The sequence below is a fragment of the Danio rerio genome, chromosome 10 (genome assembly GCF_049306965.1).
Source record: "Danio rerio strain Tuebingen ecotype United States chromosome 10, GRCz12tu, whole genome shotgun sequence".
NCBI lineage: Eukaryota > Metazoa > Chordata > Actinopteri > Cypriniformes > Danionidae > Danio > Danio rerio.
In genome coordinates, this window is record NC_133185.1 from 44,065,055 (window position 1) to 44,085,936 (window position 20,882).

General features: G+C 34.8%; 1 protein-coding gene across 9 annotated transcripts in view; it reads left to right on the top strand.

The window, feature by feature from the left end:
* The window catches only part of dscama (Down syndrome cell adhesion molecule a), a 185,024-nt gene that overhangs the window by 121,236 nt on the left and 42,906 nt on the right, over window positions 1–20,882 (top strand). For all 9 annotated transcript variants that reach the window (XR_012385960.1, XR_012385959.1, XM_021479191.2 and 6 more), the window contains exon 11: window positions 1,567–1,746. Coding sequence is in view for 7 of the 9 variants with exons in the window: in XM_021479191.2 (XP_021334866.1) it covers window positions 1,567–1,746 (180 nt within the window). In the remaining 2 variants the exon portion in view is untranslated. The remainder of the gene's footprint in view (window positions 1–1,566; window positions 1,747–20,882) is intronic.

Genomic DNA, 20,882 nt, shown 5'->3' on the forward strand with positions numbered 1-20,882 from the left:
ATTTGGTGCCAGTTTAATCAGGAAGTGACGATTTTTTCTCTTTGACTCGTTGGATGGAATTTTATTCGCATCTTTTATGCAATATTCCAGTTTTGCACATACATTTATGTAATATATTTGGATGGAAACATAGCTATTGCCTACATTTTAGTCACACACAGAAGAACTGTACGAGAATGGCTTATCTTTTTTTAATAAATAATTAAATTAAATTCACCTTCGACATGCGTGTAACTAGATTAATGGGATTATTATTCTTTCTAAAAATTATTTTTAGTACTGCTTACCTTCTAAATGTTATATTAACCTCTATCACTTGATCAATAAAAAAGGCAGACACACAAGTGCACTGTTAAATCATTTAAAACTAATAAATGTATAAAAAAGTTTAGAAAAAAAATATAAACGTCACAAATTACATTACTTATTTTATTATACTTAAATATTTAAATACTTAAAAAGTGAAATTAGGCATTAACTTGAGCAGCTGTTTTCCACGCTATCTGTCTCTTCTTCACTGATGGTTGCTTCTTTTCAAATATATACACTCATATTTGCTATAACTTTGCATGAGAACATCAAGTTCAGCTGGGGAAAGAAATGGTGATCTCTTTTATAAGATATTGCCATAGTCACTCGTAATGTCTGCGCTCCATTGATAATGCCTTTTTAAAGTCACGGTGTGCGCGCTTAACTCTTTGGTCTACTCGAAGTTGATTGACCCAACTCAGATCAGCTGTTCTGAAACCGAAAACTCTGAGTTTTTAATCTCTCGGTAAATCAACTCAGAGTTCACGTTTAAACTCTGAGTTGTTTGAACCTCCTTACTGAAACAGGCCCCTGATCTCTGGGAGTTTAATGCCTATTTAGTTTTTTATTATTGTTGTTGACAAGCAAGAATAATCTAAATAATTTTAAGCAGAAAATTACAATTATTATTTTACATTTTAAAACAATTTTCTAATTAGGAAAATGTGTAATAATAATAATAATAATAATAATAATAATAACAAAAATACTAATAATAACAACAACAACAACAACAACAGAAACAATAATAATAATAATTGTTGTCATTAATGTTGTTGTTGCTATTGTCATTGTTATTAAAGTTATTGTTGACAACCAATAATAATCAATATATGCTTATTCATTAATATCAAAGCTATTATTATTTTACATTTTAAAGCAATTTTCTATCCAGGAAAAATCTCTAACAATAATAATAATAATGTTGTTGTTGCTGTTGTCAAAAACAACAACAATAATAATTATTATTTTTATCATTATTATTTTAATAATATTATTATTATTATTGTTGTTGACAATCAAGAATAATCATATATTTTTATCATAAATATCACAAAAATAATAATAAACAATAATAATAATAATAATAATAATAATAATAATAATAATAATAATAATAATAATAGCAATGAGACTTATTCCTCCCCGAAAACCCTTTTTCAAATATTGCCAGTAGTGAAAAAAGCAAGTATGATATCACGGAAGTTCTGAAGACTTCTTCTCTGAACTGAAGTCTGTCTTCTTGTGTGTGTGCAGGTGCGGGGGTGCCCCAGTTTCAGCCCATCGCTCTGAACTCCGGCTTCAGGGTGCAGCTGCTGGGGAACGGCTCGCTGCTGATCAAGCACGTTCTGGAGGAGGACGCAGGTTATTACCTGTGCAAGGTCAGCAATGACGTGGGCGCCGATGTCAGCAAGTCCATGTACCTCAACGTGAAAAGTAAGAAACAATAATGTACTGAATTCCCAGATCATTATTTTGACGGTTCAACCCTTCGGTAACACTTTACCATAAGGTTGTATTTCTTTAGTTAATGTATTTACTAACATGAACAAACAATGAAAAATACATTTATTACTGTGTTTGTTCATGTTAGTTAATCTTAGTTAATAAAAATACATTGTTGGCTCATGTTAACTCATAGTGCGTTGACTAATATTAACTTAATTGGATGTTAATAATGCACAATAATGGGAATAACGACACTATAAATAAACTGTTACAAACAGCGATACTTTTTTCAGTAACGAGTATTCAAATTAATTACTGTTTCCCCGTTACAACGCTGGGAGAGGACACTACCAGTAGAGCGTGTATTCACACACAGTCAGTGGTAAACACCTACAAGCACGAGACAAAGCGATGGCAAATTCACCAAGTTTAAATGTAGAATTTGCAAACTTCAAATATAAGCACTACCTTTCCCTCATTGAGGTGAATGTTTGTATCGGGTTGGGGGGGGGAGGCCTCTTGATTGATTGATTGATTGATTTTATTTGACAATTTTACCAAAAATATACAAACAAGTCCAGTAAGACTAATTCATACATATTTTAAAAACTGTCGAGGATAAAATACACAAAAAAGCCACAGGCTTATTTCCATTGTGGTCCTCGATATTCTAAAAAAAAATGGACGAGCAAATCATAAATGGAGTGCAAACATTATCAGCTCAGCAACTCGGCACAACAAAAAACTTCAACTGTTAAACAACCACTTTTTAATTTCCCTTTTAATAATTTGAATCTCTTTAAAAATAGTGGGCAAAATATTCCAAGCAGCAGAGCTCGTACACAAAAAATAATTTCTACCTGATTCACTCTTGAATCTATATGGGTAAATATCCCTGCTGCGTGCTCTTGTAGAACGTCTGTGCACCTCGCTGACTAAAACGTAATAATTAAGAAATATTTTGGGACCATTTTCTTTAAAATCTTAAAAAGCATCACTAATTTTAAAAACTTTACCCTCTTCTCAACTTTTAAAAAATACTTTGACTATAATGTTCCTTATTTAAAAGTGTCAGTGGACGAACTTTCATAATAATTCTACACAACTTATTTTGGGCCGTCTGCAATTTATTTTTCTTTTTTTTCTCTCTGCATCAATAACAAGTAATTTAATAACTAATAATGCAGGTGATAACATGAGCTCTTGTGCATTATGGTCCGTGCAATACATATTTGGTTCAAAACAAAAATCTATTGTGTTTTATTGTGCAACTATAGTAATGATAACATTTATAATATGTTGAATTTGATGGTTGTCTCTCAGGCCATGTCCACACTAATACATTTTCATTTGAGAACGCATATTTTTGTCTCCGTTTTGCCCTTCCGTCCACACTGAGGCGCGTTTTTAGGTAATGAAAACGTATCTTTTTGAAAACGCTCTCCAAAGTGTATAAATATGAAAACAATGCTTTCGTGTTGTAGTATGGACTGTGAAAACGAAGGCTTTCGAAAACGATGATGCATTTTTTTGTCATGTGACACAGCAAAAATGGTGGACCACGTCTTGCAGCATTTGTTTTGGATGCTCTCAACAGTACTACTCTTCCATGCCTGCTCTTTTTTCCAGAATCTACCGCGTATCTGACCTTAAGCGTTATAGCCTTTAATTTTGTTGGGATTATGAGTTTAGTGATGTTGTCCTTACTGTGAGAGTAAGCAGCGTCATCAGCAGGACACTGTTCTTTAAAGCAGTCCAGTATTTTGACGTATTTGTTTTAGCACGTATCCCAGTCTATATTTTCATTCTCTTTCGCAACTTTGTGTTCATGTGTTACTCGAAGTAGCAACTCCAACTCATTGTCAGGCCATTAAAAAGCTCCATGCTATTCCTCGACATTTTGCCACGACGTTTCAAAGAGCCAGAAAGAAAATAAATGTCAGGCGGAAGTGATGTGTGTTGAAGCGTCTTAAAACCTGGTTTATACTTCAAATGATCGGTGTGACCTACGGCGCGTACAACGCGCGTAGCTGTGCATTTATACTTCTGCGCGCTGTTTCTGTCGTTCTGCATTAACACTTCCGAAACGCTAGTTGGCAGAAAGGTGTTAATGTTCTTCTGTGTCGAGTGAATGCTTGAATGCTACCTTAATGTATAAGTGGTTCAAACTCACTCATTTTTTGGCTGGAACCGGCGGACGTGCAACAACTTTATCCATGAGATAAACACAAAACAAAACTTTCCATCTTTCCAAACAATCGCTCCATCTGGCTCGCGCGGCTCTCGGTCCCGCCCAGACTCGTCAGCACTACCAAGACGACCAATCACAGAGCTTGCGCTACGCGTCGTTGCTACATGTAGGTAAATTTTTTGAGAAGTGCACGTCAGCAACCCTTACGGCCAAGGTGTAGGGCTATGCGTCAATGCGTAGGCTGCGCCGTAGCATACGTGTGCGTCTGACACAGAAGTATAAATCAGCCTTAAGCCATACTCAATGCGCTCGATTGTTCGTGTGAGTGTGCGTGGCAAATGTGACGTCATCGCGGAGTTTGCGGATGTTCGATTTGGGTGCACACAACATGATTTCGGCTGGCGGTGCACACGCCATTTTTTGACACTCGAGCGTATGGCACCGCGTTTGATTAGAGTTGAATATGAAATACTTTGAAGAGATTTTGCCTGAAACAGTACTACTGCACAGACATCTTTATGATCCCTGATCACAGAGATAACCTAATGATCAATAATTCTTGGCTAGAAATAGCAACAGCCGTGGGAAAGGAGAAAGTTAAAAGGTTTGGAAAAACCTGAAGTATAAGTTTTTAAAAAGCAAAAGATGTATACACTGATTTATATATACAATTGTGAATTTAAAAAAATTATTAGTTACAAAACTATAGTTAAGGAACATATGACGTAGTTCTGGAAACTTTTTACTTCTCTGTTTATCCGTCTGATTTTAAGGTCAGCTTTTTGTTACACCCCCCTGTCGTTTTAAAGAATATCACAACGGCGAACGCGGCAAGTATAAAAGCCTTGTCTGTTTTGCGAGGTGCGCACGTAGTCTGACCAATCAGAGAGAAGTAGGGCCATGAGAAAGGCGGGGTTTAGAAAATCTGGGTCCTTGATGCTGGAGCTGCTTTAGACATTGAGAGAATGCAATGAATTGCAATGCATATTTTGAGATTATAGTGTTATCGTTGTTTTGTTTTTTTTTTTTTTTACCATGAATGGATGTAAATCTGCTATATAAGTCATTCAAAGCAAAATAAGGAACATTTAAAAGTTTATAACATAGAAACTTTAAAATGTATACAGTGAGAAGCATCTGTCCTTCACAGGCTCGAATGTAAAGGCTTGGGTTTAAGGGGTAGTTCACACAAAGATGAAAAAGCACTGTGTGTTTACTCACTCTACAAACTCTCTAAGATAATGTTAAAACGGTGATTTCTTACTCAGTGGAACATTAGAGGAGAGTTTTAGCTGAAACATTTATTAAATATAAGTCAGTGGCTACTTTGAGCATCAATATGACACACAGGCAACACAAAACTATCAGTAAATGAACACTTTTGGAAGAATATACAATATAAGTAACTACAATAACTAAAATATTGGAGGCTTTAGGGGAATACACCAGTAAATGTTTGATTTATGCACTTGATCGTGATTTTCTTGGACTCTTGCAAAGCCAATGAAACTGCAAGGCTTTTTTTGAGAAGGCTTAAGAGACGTTTTATGCAACATTATAGTAAATCTAGGGCTTGAAGAAGAGTGTATTGTGTGTCAGGTGAGAGTGTTTCTGCAGTGAAGTCTCTTTGTCTGCTTCAGACTCGTGTGGGTGTTTATCCACGAGTAGCCAAAAACCTTTTTCCCCCTCATTACACTGTGAACTCCAGTAGGAGCTGACATGTGGAAAAGCGTGTGCGTTCAATGTGCTTAATGTGTGTGTGTGTGTGTGTTTCTGTTTCCACCCACTCTCTGTTACACTCTGTTACCACACATACAGTACACAGAGGAAGAGAGCAGTAGGTATTACTTCAGATTATTTACTGGAAGTCCATCATGATGGCATCTATGTTACTGAACAGGAACAAATGGGTTGATTTAAGGATCGACACAACCCCTTTTACATGCATAATATGACTTTTATAATATAAGATGACATTATATGACTTTTTTAAAGTCAGTAAACATGCAACCTGCAACAAGGTGGCTCAGTGGTTAGCACTGTTGCCTCACAGCAAGAAGGTTGCTGGTGCGAGTCTCGGCTGGGTCAATTGGCATTTCTGTGTGGAGTTTGCATGCTCTCCCCGTTTCCTCTGATAGATAGATAGATAGATAGATAGATAGATAGATAGATAGATAGATAGATAGATAGATAGATAGATAGATAGATAGATAGATAGATAGATAGATAGATAGATAGATAGATAGATAGATAGATAGATAGATAGATAGATAGATAGATAGATAGATAGATAGATAGATAGATAGATAGATAGATAGATTGCGAATATTCTGACTTCAACTGTATATGTGTATGTTATATTATATGCATATCAGAGGTCAATGGTTGATTGGTTTTGCCAATTAATAGTATAATAGTATAGAAAATTGTGTTTATTGTATTATAATATTATTATGCTATATTTATTTTATTATTTTATATCTACAAATAATTGTAATTATTTTATATGAATTCTTTGATATAGAATTTTTATTTTAACAATGATTTAACAGAAATGTTATGATATATTACATTTTGTTATATAATAATATATTGTGTTATATTATATTAATTATATTATATTATATTATATTATATTATATTATATTATATTATATTATATTAAATTATATTATATTATATTATATTATATTATATTATATTATATTATATTATATTATATTATATCTCTGGGAAACATCCACACACACTCATTCACACACATACACACACACACACACACACACACACACATTCATACACTACAGACAATTTAGCCTACCTAATTCACCTGTACCACATCTTTGGACTGTGGTGGAAACCGGAGCACCAGGAGGAAACCCACGCGAATGCAGTGAGAACATGCAAACTCCACACAGAAACGCCAATTGAGCCAAGGGTCGAACCAGTGGCCTAAATTATGATATGTTAATTGCCTAAATATAAGAACGTTTCTTTCATATAGGAATAATTAATAAAATATAAGAACATATTATATAAAATCGGTGTAGTGTTTACCAGTACTGGGTTGCAGCAGAAAGGGCATCCGCTGCATAAAACATATGCTGGAATAGTAGCCGGTTCAATTCGCTGTGGCGACCCCTAATAAATAATGGACTAAGCCAACTGAAATTAATAAATTAAGGAATAAACATATTTTATATAATTAGATGTTAAATAATATGATATTATTAGAGCTATAGTTAGTGACTATAATTAAAAATATTATTATAAATCATTTGAACTATATATAATAAAAGCCTAAACTATGATGTGTATGATTTATCATCAACCATGTTTCATTACACCAAAGACGTTTCAATAAAACCCAGTGAAACCTTCACACACGCTCATGTGACTCCATTGAACAGTGAAATGCATGTGATTTGCCAGTGTTTTCATCCAGCGTGTGACACAGCAGCTAAATGAACTGTTTTAATGTGGGGTTATCCGACTGTTCCCTGTCTGCCTGTGCAGCGGCGTTTTCATTTGATCAGAGTGTGATGTTAGAGAGGCTTATTTTCACACCCTGCTCTTATCAGCACACAGCAGGAGCTTCCCTGCAGAGCCGCGCTTCTTCATCCTGCAAACACACTCACACAAGCGCGTGCGATCGATCGGGCCGACAGGTGAAACACTGCGGTGCTTGTTTGTTGTGGCTTCACTGTCGTAACTTGACTCTCCCTCGGGCTGCTTTTACACTAGTGTGATTTAAAGTGAAAACGATCCATGTCCGTAGTGTAGTTTCTACTGTAGCCCGTTTCAGAAAAAAGATCTTTATTCATTCTACATAAGTGAAAAATCATGTCAGAAGTATATAGAGCAAGATCAGTCTCAAAAATAATACATTTAGGAAATAAAGTTCAAACATGCACAGCACAATTCACATTTACAAAAGTAAAATTCGTAAATTAAAAACACGACTCAAAAATACACAAATCCAATTCGCAAATTAAAAACACAACTCAAACATACAAAAAAAATCTATTCATCAATTCTAAACACGATTAAAAAAAAGCTAATCCGATTTGTAAATTAAAAACACGACTCAAAAATACACAAATCCAAATCGTCAATTCAAAGGATGACTCAAAAATACAAATATCCATTTTGTCAATTTAAAACACGATTCAAAACTGCACAAGTTGAATTCATCAATTCAAAACATGATTCAAAAATACACAATTCCAATTTGTGAATTCAAAACACGACTCAAATACACAAATCCAATTTATCCATTTAAAATATGGTTAAAAAAATGTACAAAGCCAATTCAAAACATGACTGAAAAATACAAAAATCCAATTCAAAAATTCTAAACACAGCTTAAAAATACACAAATCCAAATCATCAAATCAAAGCATAATTAAAAAAAGCACAAATACAATTCGTAAATTAAAAACACGACTAAAAAATAACACAAATCCAAATCGTCAATTCAAAACACAACTCAAAAATACACAAATCCATTTCGTCAATTCAAAACGTGATTGAAAAATACACAAATCCTATTCATTAATTCAAAACACGACTCAAAAATACACAAATCCAATCAAAAATTCTAAACGCAGCTCAAAAATACAAAAATCCAAATCGTCAATTTAAAACTTGATTCAAAAATACACAAATCCAATTTATAAATTCAAAAACGACTAAAAAATACACAAATCCAATTCGTAAATTCAAAGCACGACTCAAAAATACACAAATCCAATTGTTCAATTCAAAACAAAAAAATATTGGGTTCCATCCCAAAGAGGGAAGAAATCACTTTCCCGAACACTCGCGTTCAATCTGCCCAGTTGGTGGAATGAACTCCCTAACTGCATCAGAACGGCAGAGTCACTCGCTGTTTTCAAGAAACGACAAAAAACTGAACTATTTAGTCTCCACTTCACTTCCTAATCTGCAATTGCCTCTCTGGATATACCACTAACTGTACTCAAAAAAAAAAAAAAAAAAAAAAAAATTACTAATACTTTCCTTCGTAGACTTTATAGACCTGAAACTTGCCAATATTCATTGTTGCTCTTATAGTTGTGTAAATTGCTTCCTTGTCCTCATTTGTAAGTCGCTTTGGATAAAAGCGTCTGCTAAATGACTAAATGTAAATGTAAAACGTGATTGAAAAATACAGAAATACAATTTGTCAATTCAAAACGTGATTCAAAAATACACAAATCCAATTAATCAATTCAAAACACGACTCAAAAATACACAAATCCAATTAATCAATTCAAAACACGACTCAAAAATACACAAATCCAATTAATCAATTCAAAACACGACTCAAAAATACACAAATCCAATTAATCAATTCAAAACACGACTCAAAAATACACAAATCCAATTCGTAAATTCAAAGCACGACTCAAAAATACACAAATACAATTGTTCAATTCAAAACAAAAAAATATTGGGTTCCATCCAAAGAGGGAAGAAATCACTTTCCCGAACACTCGCGTTCAATCTGCCCAGTTGGTGGAATGAACTCCCTAACTGCATCAGAACGGCAGAGTCACTCGCTCTTTTCAAGAAACGACAAAAAACTCAACTATTTAGTCTCCACTTCACTTCCTAATCTGCAATTGCCTCTCTGGATATACCACGAACTGTACTCAAAAATAAAATAAAATAAAATAAAATAAAATAAAATAAAATAAAATAAAATTACTAATACTTTTCTTCTTGGACTTTACAGACCTGAAACTTGCCTATATTCATTGTTGCTCTTGTAGTTGTGTAAATTGCTTCCTTGTCCTCATTTGTAAGTCGCTTTGGATAAAAGTGTCTCGTAAATGACTAAATGTAAATGTAAAACATGATTGAAAAATACAGAAATACAATTCGTCAATTCAAAACATGATTCAAAAATACACAAATCCAATTAATAAATTCAAAACATGACTCAAAAATACACAAATCCAATTCGTAAATTCAAAACACGACTCAAAAATACATAAATCCAATTTATAAATTCAAAACATGATTTTAAAATGCACAAGTTTAATTCGTCAATTCAAAACATGATTGAAAAATACACAAATCGAATTCATCAATTAAAAATACAATTCAAAAATACACAAATCCAATTCGTCAATTGAAAACTATAATAATAATTTATATATTTGGCCATATATGAACACATAATATAAAATGAAAGCAAATTTTCTAGATTTTTTTTTGCCAGTCTGTACAATATAATTTATATACAATGTATAATATATTAGAAACTGTCCGGCTAAATCAAATGTGTGTTGTCCTATCAGAATGCAATGAAAAATTCGTTAGAATAATTTCAGTCACCGTTTATTTTTGACCATAAAGAGCTTAAAAACACAAGCATACACACTGGTTCTCACTTTTGCAAATCCAAATGATAAAAAGAACAGCAGGGAGACTCAAAACATAAAGGAGGATCCCATCAAAGGCCATTTTACCATAATCCCGCCCCTCTTTCGTTCTGATTGGCCGACTGCTATGTTGCGGCTCGTTCTCCAGAAAAGCCCAATGGTGCAGTAAAGGAGGAGATCAGGCTGAACTGAACGCCACTTAACCAGTCGCTCGCTGTTTACCCCAGTGCATCGTGGGCTGCTGTACACATGCATGTGATCTGCCGGCGGCTCAGCGAGGCGCAGGGTCTTGGCCTACATCCCTCACACAGCGGTCCTGATGCGATACGGGATGATGGGTGTCCTCAGAGCGCCTGCAGGACCACAGCCATGAGACGAGGCTCTCTGCTGCATCACTGCCATTATATACTCTGAAAAATAAACATGGTTTATTGGCACTGATGGCTCAGAAACCTACCATAGCTTTGTTTTGTTTGTAACTTTTTATTTAAAAAGGCTAACAATAAATATAATTAAATACACGACCAGTGAGTGACCATCATATCATATTCATATTCATACATCATATTATTTTTTCACATTATTGCATGTCATTTTTATAATACACATTTCTATAAATATCATGTTAAATAATAAATATTCTAAATAATACAACAAGCATTTACATATTTGGCATCGTGTATTTTAAATTGCATTTATTATTTTGTGTGCATGTTTGATTATATAGGATGGATTATACTGTGTATATAGATTCAGATTCTCTGTCTATATTTATATTAGGATTCAGCTATACATATTCACTTGTGAAAGCCTAACACCTCACCCCAGTCTGCCCTATATTTTGCTCTGGAGACATTTTTTTGTCTGCATCAGGGAAACTGGATCATATCCCTGTATCTGCGCTGAACATGCGGCAAACGTGTCTCCGATTCACAGATTTATGTTTGGTTTGATAGTTTGGGGTCAAATGTCACAGAGCCGTACAAAGCAAACTGTCAATCCTGACCCCTCGTGACCTAATTAAACTGATTAGTTTGACAAACCCCTCCAGCCATGCGTTCAGTAAACACACTCCTTCTTTTCCTCTTGCACTATTTTTTTCTTTCATCTCGCAGTTTTTCCTTTCTTCATTTCTAAAAAGGCTCAGAATGACCAGCGTCATCTTCCCAGAGAGAGATATTGAGCTCGGGCTCGCAACTGCGCTCCTCTGGAAATCAATCGTGGATGTTTGTTCTATTCTGGTCCTCCATTGACAGCTGAGGGAGAGCCGGCCGGACGGAGCTGTTGGCATGGAAACGTGTCCAGGTGAAAGGGAGATGCAGGCAGCCTCTCTTGGGAGGAGGGAGAGGGAGAGAGAGAGAGGGAGTAGGAAAGAGAGAGAGGGAGAGAGAGGGCGAGTCAGGATCCCCTGAGGAGACGCAGATTCACACACACACCCGTCAAGGACACAAAGCAGAAAAATGAGCTCTGCACACACACATACATAGATTGCATATATATATGTGTATATATATATATACCAGTAGTGTGTGTGTGTGTTTATATATATATATATATATATATATATACATACACACACACATACACACACACACATACACATATATATATATATATATAGCAATGGATGTGTCTGGTAACCTATTGGTGTTGATGGTGCAGTTCAAACAACAGCATATATGTACATATGTACATATATGTGTGTATGTATGTATAAATGTGCATATACAATACCGGTCAAAAGTTTGGGGTCAGGTTTTTTTTTTTTTCATGTTTTGTTTTTATATAAAATTATTCTGTTCATCAGTACAGTATACAGGTACAAGTATTCTGTCACTACATACCAGTAAGGCTTTATATGGCCAATTTTACTTGGGATACATTAAACACTGTAATAATAACAACACAATTCCTGACAGCTGTCAGGTGTCTTAATGTTGCTCTTGACGAAGTCCCTTATTAATGGCAACAGGACAGAACATTATCCCAGACCTCCGTCATCATTAAGACTGGTTCAAAGCTTATGCCGATGAATATCTGTTAATGTGTAGGACCACAATAATGTCTAGGACTGGTGTTTGACAAGGTGCGTGCTACGTGTCTGAAGAGCGAGGAGGGATGCGGTGGAGAAAAGTGAGAAGGGTGCGCAACGTATTTGAGGACCGGAAGGGAGACGGGTGATTTCCGGGAGATTATCACTTGTTTTCAGGCATCCAGGAGTCTCTTTGCATTTGCGGAAGACTCCCGAAACTTCCGGGAGACTTGGGATGTCTGGAATGACCTCCCGCCCTACTCAAAATTCTCTCTTCATGTGGTCGTATGCCTATTACATATCCATAAAACACTGTGATATAGCCGAGCTCGGATCTTATAACTTTTTTACTACAATCGATCCACTCCAGAGTTCATTTCAATTGAGCCGAGACCACCTCTGTCAGAGTTCTGCCAATCTGGTCTTGTAAATTCTTGTTTTGGTGGCTGAGTCCGGACACTGGCTCTGTCTTGTCCTGTTTGTGGTGCTCGGCTTAAGTTTTCTCGGGTCGAGCACTCGTTTTCTGTCCTTGTGTGTCTCTATATGCGCATCGTTGTGGTTGCGCGCACGCTGGACCGTGCACGCTGTAGCTTGATGCAGGCCTGGGGTCTGCGTGTGCCGTGCGTTCTATACTCGTGTTTGTGTTTTGTTCTGTCGGCATCGCTCTGTTTCATTCTCAGCATCTCAGTCCTGTTGGTTTTGGTTTCGGTCCACCTGTTTGTTAATTACTTTAATTCTGCTTATATTCTCCTCATGTCTGCTGTCCTGTGCCAGTTAGTCATCAATTCTCTCCTTGTCCTGTCGTGTGTTCCAGCTCTAATCCCTATCTGCCTGCCCAGGCAAGTTTGTTTGTTTGTTTGTTTTACTAGTGTTTTCCCCCTCTGGGTAGTTTTTTTTTTGTTTACTGTTTTGCTGTTTATTTTATTTTTACTATAAATAAAAAATCTATTTAGTTCTACATCTGAGTCCTCGCTCCTTTTCTCTACATGAACCTTGACAAACTCATTCAATTGATCTCGGAGTGATTGTTTTGCCGCGGATCTGATCGCGATTGCTGGATTCACATATGCCAAATGAACTGCGCTAACTGGACTAACGAGACAAAAGTCTGAAACAAAAGTCTAGGTGTGGAAAAAGAAAAGCAGGATCACACTGCCAACACACCACAATATATGTGTGCTGAAGGTCCTAATGTTGGCATTATGGTGCACAAATGTATCTAATTTTGATCTGTAATCTCTTTCAAGTAGCTTGTTCATGTTGTTTTTTATACTGTGCCTCACGATCATTGTAACTGGTATGATTTAGAAAGGAAAACAAACTAATTTGTCTCAAAGATTGATCCCGCAGCTGTCACGAGCAGCTGTTCTCATTAACGATTAAACCGCCAATGGTGTGTTTCACTCACACAAGTGATGCTTCATTCTTGTTAAGCTTCCATAATTGAATTATGCTCAAACATAGACTGCAAATTACTGTACTCTTGTTAAAAGTCTCTGGATCTGAAATGCGCTGTGGCCCTTTTTTTTTTTTTGTAAGAGGCTTTCAGTTATGGGGATGTTGAATGGGATGCTGAAATCAAAGTTGATTCATTCATAGATTCATTCATTCATTCATTCATTTTTTCTTCGGCTTAGCCCCTTTATTAATCAGGGGTCGCCACATAAGAATGAACCGCTAACTTATCCAGCATATGTTTTACACTGCGGATGTCTTTCCAGCTGCAACCCAGTTCTGGGAAACACCCATACAGGCTCATTCACACTCATACACTACAGCCAATTTAGTTTATTCAGTTCACCTATAGCGCATGTCTTTAGACTGTGGGGGAAAACTGTGGGAGAAAACCCACGCCAACATGGGGAGAACATGCAAACTCCACACAGATAGCCAACTGGCCCAAACTCGAACCAGCGACCTTCTTGCTGTGAGGTGACAGTGCTAACCAGGGGCATCGCTAGACCCAAAATCGCCAGTGCCCCAGTAAATGCTTTGAGATATGATTTACCTCATGTGCAAAGTGTATTTATTAAAAGTGGTAATCCCTTAATAAATATGTTATTTATGTGCAACCGAACCAACACCGGTGAAAGCAATGTAGTATAATCAAAAAGCAAACTGACGAATCTCTGCATGTGCGCAGAAAAACATACAAACCCTGCTTTTAACACATATCTCTACCTGGACCTTGATGCACAACTCTTCTCTACACTGAAAAAAGTACTTGCTGCTCATGCATTGTGAAACCAGCGTAAGAGCCCTTTATGCTGAGGTTATGGCACACAGTGAGTTTTGCAAGTGGACAAAACTAAAGTTTAAATAATATGATAGTGATCTACTGAGAATGGCTCCTGATAGATTTTTTGTTGGATGTAAAAAGGAAAGATGACGAGTCAGTGAGGTAAGACTTAAACCTAATTCTCTGCCATGTGTCAAGTCTAAGACAACAGATAAATCTATAAAACATCCTTTTTGTATTGAATATTGTTTATATAACTTCGCTCTAAAGAAATTCATATTCATGCCAAAGATTGCATATCACTCCAGTTGTGTTACATTTTTTTTTCCAGTTACAGTTAGGATTAATTTCTGCAATAACAATAATAGTTATATTTTATATAAGTATGTAAGAGCCACCTTGTTGCCTATCATAGTTTAACCAAACAAAATTTACATTTAATTTACTCACCAGAGTTTAAGCCAAAGCTGTGGTCTTTGGTGATTCATAAAATGGAAGTCAAGGACTTGCAGCACTTTGAAAGTCAGAAGAACAAATACAGGCAAAGCAAAATTCATACCCATGATGAAACAATTGGTCTGTGCAAGAAACAGAACATTATTTGCAATGTTTTACCTTTAATTCACAGCCTTGGACAAACAGTTCTGAGCCAGAGGTGCTATTATTATTATTATTATTTTTTTTTTATTATTATTATTATTATTATTATTATCATTTGCCATTTTTTTTATTCTTGAAGTGTTTGGAATTTCACCAAGCCCATAAGGAAATCTAATATATGTCCATATGAGAACATAGATATAAGTATATAAACATAAATGTCAAACATATATGTACATGTTTGTAATTCTATTGATTGAAAAACATGTCAATTTTGCAATATTTTGATATATGTTGCATTTATGTGAATTTTTAAACATGAACTTGTATGTTACATATATATATATATATATATATATATATATATATATATATATATATATATATATATATATATACACACACAAACATATTTGTGTAGGGTGTGTGTTTCCTACGCCCTGTTTTCCCCCCACAGTCTAAAGACATGAGCTACAGATAAATTGGGTAAGCAAAAATTTGCCGTAATGTATAAGAGTGTGTATGGGTGTTTCCTATTACTGGGTTGCACAAAGTTTCCCATTACTGGGTTGTATCTGCTTCGTAAAACATACGTTGGAATAGTTGGCGGTTTATTACGCTGTGATGACCTCTGAAATAGAGACTATGCCGAAGAAAAAAGACAAAATATTTGTGTGCGTGTGTGTGTGTGTGTGTGTGTGTGTAGAATGCTATAATAAAACCACGGTTTCAGCTAAATACTCTTACATTTTTCTGCTTATAATAAATATTATTTACTGTGAATCTTGCTTTAATTTTAAATGAGCTTTTTTTCTTACATGTTTTTAATTCCTAAAATGTTCAGGATTTATGAAGGGAATTAAAATACATGTTTACAGTATAATACATGTAAGACATTTGCCTATTTGGGCCATTTCACAGTCTATAATTTATAGCCTATTTGACATTATTTATGAGTGAAATTCTTGACGCCAGTGCAACTTATCTGCATATTCACGCTCTCAGTGATGCAATTTTGATGTCATTTATTGCACAAAAATACAATACTCAGATTCGGTAAATGTGAAGCTGATCTTCCTCTCAGAACATCACTGCTGAATCTCCAGCGTCTCTCGAGGTGTCGAATCTCACTTCGGTGGCCCTGATAGACCAGGGAACACAAACATCCACCCGGAGAGATTTGTGCAAATGTGTGTGTTGGTGACACATGCAAAAAAAAAAAAAAAAAAAAAACACTTGCAAAGCTGCCAAACACGGATCATTCCTGTCCATTTACGAGTCCTAAATGAATGAGTGGAACAAGGCCCGAATCAATCAGAAGAGCTGTAAATCACTAGTTCCTGCCCAGCAACCGTCTGGATCTCCGGAGAGGAATTAAGCACCTCCGCTTTCAGTTGCTTATGATTCTGCTGGATATTAAAGAAATACATCAACACGGCAATTATGCAGCGCTGATGAAGACAGCTCATGGCCTGCGGGGGGATTGGGCTGATCCTCCAACACACTTCCCTCTAGAGTGTTTTATTGGGGATAATCACATAACGCCCAGTGGAGAAACACAACGCCGCTGCTTTCTTTCAGCTACAGATTCAGTTTGCCGTCTCTGATCAACTCTATTAAGTTTGGGAGACTCACAAGTGTGTATACTGATGAAATGCTAACAGGGTGGACTAAAAGAAGATTTCTTCATGTTGTCCCGACACAAATCGATTGTTTTTTTACAAATTTAAGTGGACTGAACATAAAAAATTAAGTCTCAAAAAAAGCCCTCAAGAATTATGTTGATTTAGCCTATTTTAAGCAAGTAGTTTGAACAAGCTGCAAATAAATAAATAAATAAATAAATAAATAAATAGATCAAATAAAAAAAATTGAGTGTGGATGGAAATGGCAGGGGTTAGGATTTTTTTTTTTATATGTGCAGCGTCTCTCGAGGTGTCGAATCTCACTTCAGTAGCCCTGATAGACCAGGGAAAGCAAACATCAACCCTGGGACAATTTCTTCATGTTGTCCCAACACAAATTGATTGAGTTAACCTAATTGTTTTTTTTTTTTTACAAATTTAAGTGAACTGAACGCAAAAACAACTAAGTTGTCCCTAAAAAAAACTCAACAATTGTGTTGATTTAGCCTATTTTAAATAAGTAGTTTAAACAAGCTGCAAAATAATAATAATAATAATAATAATAATAATAATAATAATAATAATAATAATAATAATAATAATAATAATAATAATAATAAGTGGGGATGGAAAAAGGTGGAGTTAGGGTTATGTAAAGGTGCCATTTTGACCTTGATTTTTTTTTTTTTTTATAAAAACTGGCAAAGCAACTAATTTCCTGTAACATTTACACTGTGAAAAAATAATACAACAAAAAGTCATAACAAAAATGTTTTTTTTAATGTTATACTTAAACTTATTTTAATAAGAAATAATCCGATTTCAAATGATTTTTTAGTTATATAAGATTTAACTTTTTATTTTTTTTATTTTTTAGGTTTGTTCACTTATGTAAGTTGACATGACTCAAACATTTCAATTTAAGACAGTAACTTTTTTTATTATTATTTTTATGTATGTTTTATGTATACATTATGAAACATAACAAAAATATTCAAAGACATAAACATGTACCAATAAGCAAAAAGACTGAAGAGTATTTTGAGCAAATAATAATAATAAAAATTTTAAAAATAAAAATATAATAAAAATAAATAAATAAATAAACAAATAAACAAATAAATGAATGAATAAATGAATGAATGAATGAATAAATAATTGAATGAATGAATGAATAAATAAAAACACTTGTGCAATCTTATATAAAACAAGTCTACAATGTGTTGACCAGAAAGTTTCCCATAAAAGCTGGGCATTGAGGGGTGGGAACTCAATCAGAAGGAGCAGGATCAAGCTGAAGAGTTTGGACATGTTTGCGAATGGGTTGCCACTATTAAATAAAAATAGTGCTAGGTCGGTGAAGAGAGTGCCTTATTTGTTTTCTAATTTCATAAAATAATGAACATTTATTATCCAACAAGTGTGAGAAGGAGGGTGAGGGCTTTTCCAGTTCAGAAGAATTAATCACCTAGCCAGAGTTAAGAAGGCTACAAAGTTTACAAAATGAGAGGGTAAAGTGTGGTCGGGCGGAAGAACACCAGTAACTTATTTATTTATTTATTTTTTTGAAGAAGAATTTTGAAGTCAAAATGGCAGGTAATGTTTAAAAAGATATTTAAAATACTTCAATTCAACTTATTTTATTTATAACGCACTTTATAACACACGAAAGTTCTAACAGCGAAAGGTGAAAACAATAGAAATAAATAAAATCTAATGTAAATAATATGTCAATCTCTCATGCTTTGTTAAAGTACAACAAACTGAAAAAGTGCATCTTAAGAAGAGATTTGGCTTCAGTACTGACTAATTTAATGTATATGCACAAATATAATATTGTATAGCTTACTATTAACAATATGAATTTAAAAGGAAGGGCTATATATGGATAAATATTGCTGGAAGGGCATCCGCTGTGTAAAACATATGTTGGATAAGTTGGTGGTTCATTCCGTTGTGGTAACCCATAATTAATAAAGGAACTAAGCCAGAAAAAAATGAATAATTTGTGAGGGGTGTACTTATATATGCTGAGCACAATATACTTTATGAAAAGATAGTAAATATCTGTGTTAATTTTACTATTTTGTTTATAAAAACAATATTGGGAATCATTATTATATATCTCAATATTAGATGTAAACCATCTTGACAATTTTACTTGATATATTATTGTTAAAAGCAGAATTTATTATCAATTTGATGAGATTTTAATATGTAAAAGTACATCATTTTTATTCATTCATTCATTCATTTTCCTTCAGCTTAGTCCCTTATTTATCAAAAGCCACCACAGCAGAATGAACCACCAACTTTTTCAGCATTTGTTTTACACAGCGGATGCCCATCCAGCTGCAACCCAGTACTGGGAAACACCCATACAAACTCTTTCACACACTTATACACTACGGGAACATATGCTGGATAAGTTATCAGTTCATTCCGCTGTGGCGACCCCTGATGAACATAGGGACTAACCCGAAGGAAAAAAATGAATGAATGAATATTAAGAGTTAAGATTTTCGTCCATGTTAGACATGCAGCATCTGATAATGTTACTTGATAAAATAACAATAACAATAGGATTTCAATTTATTTTTACAGTTTTTATTATTATTTACAAAATATGAAACAATATATGGATTTTAAAAATCAACGGTGAATGTAAAAATCTAAAGAAATGTACAATTTTCCAAATTTCAGAAATGGAAATCGCACAATATAACATGCTGTCATGCAAAGTATTTTTTTTCTTTCATTTTTTTATGCTGCTGAGCTGAGAATTGTTCGACTGAATAAGAGATGACATGTAAACGGTCGGGACTTTCAACCTGACACACTCAATCACATCAGACGCTGTACCGGTGCTCGCACATATACCCGCTCTGCCTGTGTGTGTGTGCGTATGAGAGAGGAATAATAACAGTACGTCTGCATAGAGCAGCACATTCACAGCATGTTTTTTTTTTACCATGCAGCTGTAAAACATTTTCCTTGTCTGCTATAGTAAAGTATTCTGACTCTCGCTGCTACAAAACGTTACATGGCACTTGAATTAAAGGGTACATATTTCATCCTTTCACAAGATATGATACTATCCTCTGGAGTCTCCTTAATATGTCTGAAGTTAAAGCTCAAAATACCGTAAAAATGTATTATAGCATGTTAAAAATTACAAATTTTGGGGCAAAAAAAAATTACCATTATTCTGTTCATGTCTCTTTAAATGCTGATGAGCTGCTAAACCCCTCCCCTTTTCCTGAACTGGGCGGAGTTTGACACCTCTGCTTTGAATAACTAGATCTCAGAATCAGCAATACTCTGATAAATTCTATTTATTTTGTTGTTTATTTATAAATACATAGTTATAGAATGGGGAAACACAGTTGCTCGGTTGTTTGCACTGTTGCCTCACAGAACGAAGGTCGCTGGTTTGAGCCCGGCTAGGTCAGTTGGCATTTCTGTGTATAGTTTACATGTTCTCCCCGTGTTGCTGTGGGTTTCCTCTGGGTGCTCCGGTTTCCCCTACAGTCCAAAGACATGTGGTATAGGTGAGTTGGATTAACTTAATTGGCCATATTGTGTATGGGTGTGAACGGATGTTTCCCAGTACTGGGTTGCAGCTTGGGTATCCGCTGCATAAAACATATACTGGATAAGTTGGTGGTTCATTCTGCCGTGGCGACTAGTGATGAGTAAAGGGACTAAGCTAAAGCTGGGACTAAGCGGCCCTGGGGCTATGACAAATCTAAGGGCCCCCCTTTTATTTTTTTACCTCACAAAAGTAATTTACTAATTAATATTTTAATCTAATTTTCCACCATTTGATTTATTATTATATTTTTTCTATTGTATTAAAATAAGCCTGTAAGTATACAAAATGAAGTAATGATATAATATGAACTTTAAAGTTTAAACAGGCTGCAAAAATCAACAAAACAAAAAACACTTGCGATAATTCCTAAATCAGTGCTAAATAATAAATACTTTAAATAGTTTACCTTTAAAAACGTTTCTTTAGGACTTTAGCTGAACATAAATCCAT